Raw genomic sequence first — 9,886 nt, 5'->3', positions numbered from 1 at the left:
AACCTGCCAGTCAGGGGCACCGTGCCAACGGCCCTATTAACCAGCCAGGCCTTGGCACAGCAATTCCCAAGGCGCCATGTGGCAGGGCCAGCTGCCTGCCAAGGGGCGAGGGGGGTCGGCATTGACGATGGCTCCTTTCAGCCCCCGTCCATGGCACAAGAGGGGCCCAGGAGCTGGGGGGACGATGCTGGGCAGAGGGGTGTGTACCCGGGTGGGGGTGTGTGGAGCCCAGCTGAGGTAGCTCCCGAATGTCAGGGGGCAGATGGGGGGCAGGTAGGAAAGAGGATCATCTTCTGTCCCCCTCCCCCCCTGCAATGACGTTAATGACAATGGTACAGTCGCTGGAGGGCTGCAGGGGGGCCCTTAGAGCAGTGGTCCCCAAACTTTTTACCTCATGGCCCCCCTTTCCCCTGTGTGCGCCCTCCCCACGGAGCCGGGAGCAGGGCTGCAGCGATGCAGACACGGGTAAGGAGGCCAAGGCTGGGGCCACAGCTGGGGAGGGAGGCGGAAAGGGACCCTTGGCCGGAGTCCGAGGCCTGCAGCCGTGGCCAGGCGCAGATCCCTGGGCACGGGGTGGGCAGCTGGGACCCCAGGCGCGGGGCCAGGAGCGAAGCTGGGGGGCGCTCCCTCCATGCTCCCTGTGGGGGCTGGTCCAGACCCCAGCCATGCCCCCCGAATGTTACTCTGCGCCCCCCTAGGGGGCCATGCCCCACAGATTGAAGACCTCTGCCTTTGAGGGAGGGAGGGGTTTCTTCCCCCTTCTCCTCCCGCCGCCAGGCACAAGGTAGCTCTCGTTCTGCTCTGAGGGGAAACAGGGCCACGTTCCTTCCCGGCAGCGCGGAGGTATTCGCCTCGCCGCTCCGAAACACCGAGAGGCGCCGGGGGAAACGTCTGTGCAGCGTCACGGAAACATTCACGCTTCTGCGAGGTGGGGCTGGGGTCTGCGATCCCCGTAACCCCCACGTCTGCAGTGGGGCTATGAAGCCACTGTCATCATCCTCTTGTGGGGAGGGGAAATACACTGGCAAGGTGGGTCACATCTTTGCTCCATCCACACACATGCTGGTTGGCTCACTGGGGGATACCAGTCTACTACGGCTACCAGCCAATAGAGTTACTCTTTTAGCTTGGGTGCTAGAGAGCTGTGCTGTCGGTCCGGGGTTCAGACCCAGCTGAGGGCTCCCACTAGGGCTAGTGCATGTGGCTGGAGCCGGGGGGGGGGCTATTCTTTGTGCCATCCTGACTCTTCCTGTGAAGGATGAGAGGGAGGGTGTCAGTATTTCAGGCACTAGCTGGGGACCTGGGTTCCGTTCCCCACTCCGCTCCAGACACCCTGTATCGGTGGTTTTCAAACTGCGGTACTGGGTCGCGGAACGTAAGGCGCTGGGTCACAGCGGCTCTGGTCAGCACCTCCTACCGGGCCGTTAAACGTCCCGTCGGCGGTGCTGCCCGGCTAAGGCAGGCTAGTCCCTACCTGTTCTGACACCGCGCTGCGCCCCAGAAGTGGCCAGCAGCAGGTCCAGCTCCTAGGCGGGGGTGGAGGGGCACGGGGCTCCGCGCACTGCCCCTGCCCCAAGCACAGGCTCTGCACTCCCATTCGCCAGTTTCCAGCCAATGGGAGCTGGGGGAGGGCGGTGCCTGCGTGCGAGAGCCGCATGGAACCGCTTGTGCACCTCCACCTAGGAGCCGAACCTACTGCTGGCCACTTCCGGGGGGCAGCGCGGTCCGCGGTGCCAGGACAGGCAGGAAACCTGCCTTAGCACCCCTGCTGCGCCACTGATTGGGAGCCGCCTGAGGTAAGCAGGTGCCCCAACCCTGTGTGCCAATCCCCTGCCCCGGCCCTGAGCCCCTCTGAAACCCAGAGCCCCCTCCTGCACCCCAAACCCCTCATCCCCGACCCCACCCCAGATCCTGCACCCTCAGCCCAGAGCCCTGACCCTGTCCCGTACCCCAATCCCCTGCCCCAGCCCTGAGCCCCCCCAAACCCAGAGCCCCCTCCTGCACCCCAAACCCCTCATCCCCGACCCCACCCCAGATCCTGCACCCTCAGCCCAGAGCCCTGACCCTGTCCTGTACCCTAATCCCCTGCCCCAGCCCTGAGCCCCCAAACCCAGAGCCCCCTACTGCACCCCAAACCCCTCATCCCCGGCCCCACCCCAGATCCTGCACCCTCAGCCCAGAGCCCTGACCCTGTCCTGTACCCTAATCCCCTGCCCCAGCCCTGAGCCCCCCCAAACCCAGAGCCCCCTCCTGCACCCCAAACTCCTCATCCCCGGCCCCAACCCAGATCCTGCACCCTCAGCCCAGAGCCCTGACCCTGTCCTGTACCCTAATCCCCTGCCCCAGCCCTGAGCTCCCCAAACCCAGAGCCCCCTCCTGCACCCAAACCCCTCATTTCCAGCCCCACCCTGCAGTCCTCACCCCCGCAACCCAACCCTCTGCCCCAGCCCTGAGCCCCTCCCACACCCCAACCCCTCATCCCCAGCTGCGTTGGGTCACGGGCATCAACATTTTCTTCAACTGTATTGCCAGAAAAAAAAGTTTGAAAACCACTGCCCTGTATGACCTTGGGCAAGTCACTTAGTCCCTCCGTGCCTCAGTTTCCCCTCTGCCCATTGGGGAACAGCCTTCCCCGCTGGCGGGAGGATAAAGAGGAAGGTGCTCGGATACTCAGGGGACGAGAGACCATAGCTAGGACGAGCCCCTGGCTATTTTCCTGAGGTTTTCGCCCTGTTGTGCATTGCCTTGATACGCCCACACTGTAGCGTCTTGACCACAAGAGGGCGCACAACCCCCCCAACTTTAGCCTTGGCAACTCCTCCAAGAGCTACAAAAGTCTCCTGCCAAGGAGCAACTTCAGTTCACAGCAGCCCAGCCCTGCAGCTGCCACTGGCTCTGCGGAGCATCCTTCGGTGCCCTCTTCCCCCAGGCCTGGTGGCTGCACACACAAGAGCCTGGAAAACCCGCTCGGCTGTTGCATTGGCTGGTCCTAGAGGAGGGCTGGGGTCTCTCTCCTAACTTCTCCCCCACTGGGAAGAAGCCTGGAAGGAGCAAGGAGGATTTGGGGAAATCTCTGCATCCCCCAGTGCAACCTTGCAAGAGGCTGACCAGCCCCAGCCAACTATGGAAGGAGCTGCAGATGCTGCCTAGTTCTTTTCTTCCCTTCCCGAGTTTCTGGAGCTCTCGGTAAAGCACAAAGTTCGGTTCCCCTCCCTGGGCGATGCTGCCTCCTAGGAACTAAGAGGAAAACGCCTCGTCCTTCTAGCTGCAAGATCTCAGCCTGCAGGTGAGTCACTGCGCGCAGTTTTACACTTCAGACCCAGCTTAAGCAACTTCTCCAGGGTGGCACCATTTCCCACGGCAATGGGTGGGCCGGTGAACTCAGGGGGTCCCAGAGTGCGGATGAGGGGGTCGGGCATGTGTTTCAAAGCCCCAGCCTGGCTCTAGAGAGGCCGCTCGCTCTACTCTGGGCTTCAGGCCCTGCTCAGAAGGGCTGGGGAAAAGGTTCTGAACTGGGGTCACTCTCTGATTCCCTCTTTGCAGCGTCTTTCCCACCCGGGGCTGGGTTGCTGGGACCGTTGGATAGCAGGGGACACGGGGATTTTTGGCTGCTCCTGGTAATACACTTAAAAGGTCTGGGAGCCAGGACTCTTGGGTTCTCTCTCTGGTTGTACGGTGTAGTGGTTAGAGTACGGGGCTGGGAGCCAGGACTCTTGGGATCTCTCTCTGGTTGTACGGTGTAGTGGTTAGAGCAGGGGGCTGAGAGCCAGGACTCTTGGGTTCTCTCTCTGGTTGTACGGTGTAGTGGTTAGAGCAGGGGGCTGAGAGCCAGGACTCTTGGGATCTCTCTCTGGTTGTACGGTGTAGTGGTTAGAGTACGGGGCTGAGAGCCAGGACTCTTGGGTTCTCTCTCTGGTTGTACGGTGTAGTGGTTAGAGCAGGGGGCTGAGAGCCAGGACTCTTGGGATCTCTCTCTGGTTGTACGGTGTAGTGGTTAGAGTACGGGGCTGAGAGCCAGGACTCTTGGGTTCTCTCTCTGGTTGTACGGTGTAGTGGTTAGAGCAGGGGGCTGGGAGCCAGGACTCTTGGGTTCTCTCTCTGGTTGTACGGTGTAGTGGTTAGAGCAGGGGGCTGAGAGCCAGGACTCTTGGGTTCTCTCTCTGGTTGTACGGTGTAGTGGTTAGAGCAGGGGGCTGGGAGCCAGGACTCTTGGGTTCTCTCTCTGGTTGTACGGTGTAGTGGTTAGAGCAGGGGGCTGGGAGCCAGGACTCTTGGGATCTCTCTCTGGTTGTACGGTGTAGTGGTTAGAGCAGGGGGCTGGGAGCCAGGACTCTTGGGTTCTCTCTCTGGTTGTACGGTGTAGTGGTTAGAGTACGGGGCTGGGAGCCAGGACTCTTGGGTTCTCTCTCTGGTTGTACGGTGTAGTGGTTAGAGCAGGGGGCTGGGAGCCAGGACTCTTGGGATCTCTCTCTGGTTGTACGGTGTAGTGGTTAGAGTACGGGGCTGGGAGCCAGGACTCTTGGGTTCTCTCTCTGGTTGTACGGTGTAGTGGTTAGAGCAGGGGTTTTGGGGATCCAAGAGGCTGCTACTTTTGTGACTCTGAGCAAGTTACTTAGGCTACCATTTTCCAAAGTAGCCACCAGTTTTGGGTGCTCAAATGTTGGGTCCCCAACCTGGGTCCAGCCACGGCTCTCCCAGTACCTGACCGTGCCCCTCTGTAAAACCGGGGCAGTGACACCGTTTCTGCCTGGTTAGTGCCTCAGTGCTGACAAGAGCTGCCCGCATGCAGCGTGTGATGCACTGAGTCACTAGCTGCCAGCCTCAGCCCCAGCCCTGCGCAGGGGGCCCATGGGGCAGGGAGAGCACAGGGGGGGACCGCCAGTGAGCTCAGGCTGGGATTGGAAGGTTTCCGTCGAGGGCTGTGTATGTTCAGGACCCCTCGCCCCCTCCCAACTGGAGCAGCAGTCAGGGCCGGCTCCAGGGTTTTGGCCGCCCCAAGCACCTGCTTGGTAAGTTGGTGCCTGGAGCCGGCCCTGGCAGCAGTGCCCGATGGAAATGCCCAGGGTTTCTGCACCATGTGCCAGGCACAGCTGGTGTTGGCCAGACGGCCCGGCTGGATCTGTATTAAAGAGACTGAAGAACCCGCCTCTCGCTCTGAGCGAATCCGCGCTGGGGTGTGAATGCTCTGTGAGCATTCAGTGCAGGGCTGGGCGTGTGAGAGCCGAGTGGAGCCGTTTCCCACCAGGGCAGCCCTGCAGGTCCCCCAGCAGATGGAGCCGGAGCCGTTTGCCCGGGGGTCTCGGTGACTAAACCCAGTGGAGTTAGCAGGCGGCAGCTGATGATGCCTGGAGCCAGAAGGGGCAGGGAGGGGGCTTGGCGGAGGGAGCAGACTCTTATCCACCGTAGCCAGCGCCTGAGGGGCACACGTGAGATGAATTTGGGGGTGCTCAGCACATTCCACCTGGCAAGGCTCAGCTCCAACGGAAGCAGCCCCATATTAACCCCCTCCACACCACAGCCCTTGTGGAGAGCGCGTGGGGCCTGGCCTGGCTCTCCTTGGCCAGCGGTGTAATACCCCCCCGTTGGCCCCCAGCACTGCTTTACCCCCATGGTGCAGGCCAGCAACACGAGGGGAATGGCCGGTGGGGGCTGGGGCCATCAGGCCTGATTCCCCTTTCCTTGGCACCCCGCAGACCCTGATATATTCCTCTGTGGAGCCGGCCCGACTCCTACCGGGGATCAGCCCCATTGGTTCCAAGAGGGGCCGCCTGGCTCCGCGTGAGCCGTGACGACACAGGGCCAGGCCATCCGCTAAGAGGGTTTTTGGATGGACCCAGGCGACCCAGAGTAGTCTCTCTCGCCTGCCCCGTGTGGGAGGCCAGGCACTCTAAAGGCAGGGCCTGGGGGAAGAGGGGGCCCTGTGTGGGGTTGCCGAATGACCCGGTTCCACCTCTCCGGCCCTCGCGCCCGCAGTAACCACCAAGGGTCTCTCTAGGCCCCAATTGCAGGGGAGTTAACACACGCTGGCAGCCATGTCTGAAATCCCCGGCATGGTCCAGAAGCCTTGTGTTTTAATCCCTGGCCAAGGAGGACCCTAGGGTGCTCCAACTGCACCCACCTCCCCTCGTGGAGGGTCTGGGCCGTGGGCTCCATCCCAGCAGCCTGCGCCGTGAGGTGGCTTGATGTGGTTCTAACATGGCTGTTCCCCAAGACCAACCTGGGCTGCGGCAGGCTTGGGCCAGAGCCATCTTTAGTGATTCTGGAGACCTCAGTTCACCCCCCGCTTGGCAGCGTGAGGCCTTTTGGCTTCAGCACATCTGGCCTCTCCGATGGCCTCAGGGAGTTGTCAAGGCCTTTCCAGTCCGTGGCTGAGCTGTCAGTGTGTGAAGAATCCATGCGCTGAGACGACCCGGATGATGGGATGGATTGCACCCTCAGCAAGTTTGCAGATGACACTAAGCTGGGGGGAGAGGTAGATACGCTGGAGGGTAGGGATAGGGTCCAGAGTGACCTAGACAAATTGGAAGCTTGGGCCAAAAGAAATCTGATGAGGTTCAACAAGGACAAGTGCAGAGTCCTGCACTTAGGACGGAAGAATCCCATGCACTGCTACAGACTAGGGACCGAGTGGCTAAGCAGCAGTTCTGCAGAAAAGGACCTGGGGGTTACAGTGGACAAGAAGCTGGATATGAGTCAGCAGTGTGCCTTCGTTGCCAAGAAGGCCAATGGCATATTGGGCTGTGTACCTATTCGGTTCCAGGAAGTGGGCGGGTGGAAGCCTAAGGGGAGGATCTACAGGATCTGAAACCCAACTGATTTTGGGGGACAACTAATAAAATAACAGGGACAGGAGTGTGGTCACATGGTCATATTGGGCTGTGTAGTGGGGTGGCTACCCTGCTCCTAAAATAGAAGGGGTTAAAAGCAGCCCTGGAGAGGGCTGTGTCTGGGGATGGCTGATTGGGGAAGCAGTTGCAGCTCGGCCATGCCCCAGTCAGGCCCCAGCCGGCCTGTATAAAAAGGCTTGGAGCTAAGAGCTCAGCAGTCTCTCTCTGTGTTCAGGGAGAGAAGGGCCTGGCTGTAGGGAGCTTAACCAAGTGCCCAGAGTGGAGCAGGGCTGGGGAAAGGCCAAGGGAGCTGGGGAGTTCCGGCCTAGGAAAGCCCCAGGCTGCAGGTCTAGGGTGAGGCCAAAGGGGCACTTGGGTTACAGGAGGCAGCAGGTGTGAACCCCTTTGCCGGTGATGAGTGGCTGATACACTGCAGTCTGCCCCAGCGCGTGGGGCTAGATGGTGACTGGCAGTAGCCCAGACTGAGGCAAGGTGGGGTTAGTGGGTGGGGGTTCCCCTGGGTGGGGAGACCCAGAACCTGAGAGTGGGGGTACTGCCAGGGGGGCAGCACCTCAGAGAAAGGGGCACCAGGGTCTGGGAGGGACACTGGGGCCCAGCAGTAGTGGATCACTGGCCAACAGAGGGTGCTCCAGAGGGCTGGTAAGCTAATTCCCATGGATGACCAGCAGGAGGTGCCGCGGGGGTGAGTCCTGCTCGCTTACAGGCTGCATTAGTAGGAGCGTTGCCAGCAGATCGAGGGAAGTGATTATTCCCCTCTGTTCAGCACTGGTGAGGCTGCATCTGGAGTATTGTGTCCAGTTTTGGGCCCCACACTACAGAAGGGATGTGGACAAATTGGAGAGAGTCCAGTGGAGGGCAACAAAAATGATTAGGGGGCTGGAGCACATGACTTATGAGGAGAGGCTGAGGGAACTGGGATTGTTTAGTCTCCAGAAGAGAAGAATGAGGGGGGATTTGCTAGCAGCCTTCAACTACCTGAAGGGGGATTCCAAAGAGGATGGAGCTCGGCTGTTCTCAGTGGTGACAGACGACAGAACAAGGAGCAATGGTCTCAAGTTGCAGTGCGGGAGGTCCAGGTTGGATATTAGGAAACACTATTTCACTAGGAAGGTGGTGAAGCACTGGAATGCGTTACCTAGGGAGGTGGTGGCGTCTCCTCCCTTGGAGGTTTTTAAGGCCCGGCTTGACAAAGCCCTGGCTGGGATGATTTAGTGGGTGTTGTTCCTGCTTTGAGCAGGGGGTTGAACTAGATACCTCCTGAGGTCCCTTCCAACCCTGATATTCTATGACCCACATATTTCCCCCCACAACCCTGCAGAGCCAGGGCGAAAACCATGCTCCGTCAGCTCCAAACCCGGAGGCATCTACCGCATGAGCTAGTGGAGAGCCCTGTGTTGTCTGTGTGTCGTCCCCCCCCGTCCCCCTGTGCAGTCTCTCACCTGCCTGTTCTGTTTCCCCGGCAGCGAGAGGATGGAGAACAAGGCCATGTACCTGCACACCTTCAGCGAGCGGGAGAATGGCTCCATCTTTGAGGAGTCATTTGATGGAAGGAACCTGTCCAAACTGAACCTCTGCGAGGATGGTAAGTGCCGGGAGAGCCTCCCTGAGCAAGGCTCTGCAGGAACTCTCTGCCCATGGAAAAATGGACACCACTCCCACGCCCTGGGGGCATGAGCTCCAACAAGAGATGGTGTTAATCCTCACAGCTGCTTTGGGGTGAGGGGGAGCTCCAGATGCAATGGAACCACTCGGCCCTTTCGCTCAGTGGCCATGTGCACGGAAAGGTAGCAGAGAACTCGCCGTGAAAGCTGTTCTCTGCATCTCAAATTTTTAAGCAGATGGACCAAGGCCTGGATGGGCCCCTGAGCACCGAACTTGCCCTCCCCCCCACTAGAGAGATGAGGCAGCTGGGCAGGGCAGCTCGGGGGACGCTTGCACGGTTACCGTGTTGTACCTGAGCTGGGGATTTCAGTCCCTAGAACTGTCAGGCCAGCACTACGCACTGAAATCCACCAACACAAATAATGCAACAGTTTCCGGGGCGACCATCGCTACGTTAACTCTAGGGATTGCGTTTAGGGGTGCAAGCGGGCAAGGGTGCTGGTGAGAACATGAACCCCAGGCCAGATGAAGCGTGGATGTTGGCTGGATGTCAAAAGCCCCAGAGTCCTACCCATATATCCATTGCCTCTGTTTCTGGTTGGATTGAATCGTAAAAATCCCAGACAAGACAAAGCTCCTAGCATGTGCCTCAAGGGGCTTTCGGGTCCCCTGCCCTCAGGAGGTTTCTTCCACTGGGTCCAAAGAGCAGAGGTTTGTAGGGACCTGTTCAAACCAGATAATCATAGAACCATAGAAATGACAGGCTGAAAGGGACCTCGAGAGGTCATCAAGTCCCGGCCTCTGTGCTGAAGCAGGGCCAAATAAACCCGGACCAGCCCTGACAGGTGTTTGTCCAACCTGCTCTTAAAAATCCCCCATGACAGGGATTCCACAACCTCTCTTGGAAGCCTGTTCCAGAGCTTCACTCCCCTCAGAGTTAGAGCGTTTTCCCTAGTATCTAAATCTCCCTTGCTGCAGACAAAGCCCATTCCTTCTTGCCCTACCTTCAGTGGCCAAGGAGAATAATTGATCCCCACCCTCTCTATAACAGCCCAGAACATAAGTGAAGACGGTTATCGGGTCTTCTTTTCTCAAGACTGCACATGCCCAGTTTTTTTTAACCTTTTCCTCTAAGATCAGGTTTTCTAAACCTTTATCCTTTTAGTTGCCCTCCTGTGGACTCTCTCCAATTTGTCCACTTCTTCCTTGAAGTGCGTTGCCCAGAACAGGACACAGTCCTGCAGCTGAGGCCTCCCCAGTGCCAAGAAGAGTGGGATGATTACCTCCCCTATCTTCCATATGACACTCCTGCCAATACACCCCAAAAGGATATTCGCCTTTTTCGCAACTACACCACAATGTTGCCTCATGTTCATATTGTGATTCACTGTAACCCCCAGACCCTTTGCAGCAGTACAATCCCCTAGCCAGTTATT

General features: G+C 59.1%; 1 protein-coding gene across 1 annotated transcript in view; it reads left to right on the top strand.

Annotated features, from left to right (window-relative positions):
• Window positions 1–2,860: 2,860 nt before the first annotated feature.
• Window positions 2,861–9,886, top strand: part of SCARA5 (scavenger receptor class A member 5) — a 145,852-nt gene continuing 138,826 nt past the window's right edge. Inside the window, exons 1-2 of the mRNA XM_054022767.1 lie at window positions 2,861–3,286; window positions 8,312–8,430. Coding sequence (XP_053878742.1) covers window positions 8,319–8,430 — 112 coding nt within the window. The 5' untranslated portion in view covers window positions 2,861–3,286; window positions 8,312–8,318. The remainder of the gene's footprint in view (window positions 3,287–8,311; window positions 8,431–9,886) is intronic.

This window comes from Malaclemys terrapin, chromosome 3, assembly GCF_027887155.1.
Source record: "Malaclemys terrapin pileata isolate rMalTer1 chromosome 3, rMalTer1.hap1, whole genome shotgun sequence".
NCBI lineage: Eukaryota > Metazoa > Chordata > Testudines > Emydidae > Malaclemys > Malaclemys terrapin.
This window is presented reverse-complemented; position numbering and strand designations above follow the sequence as displayed.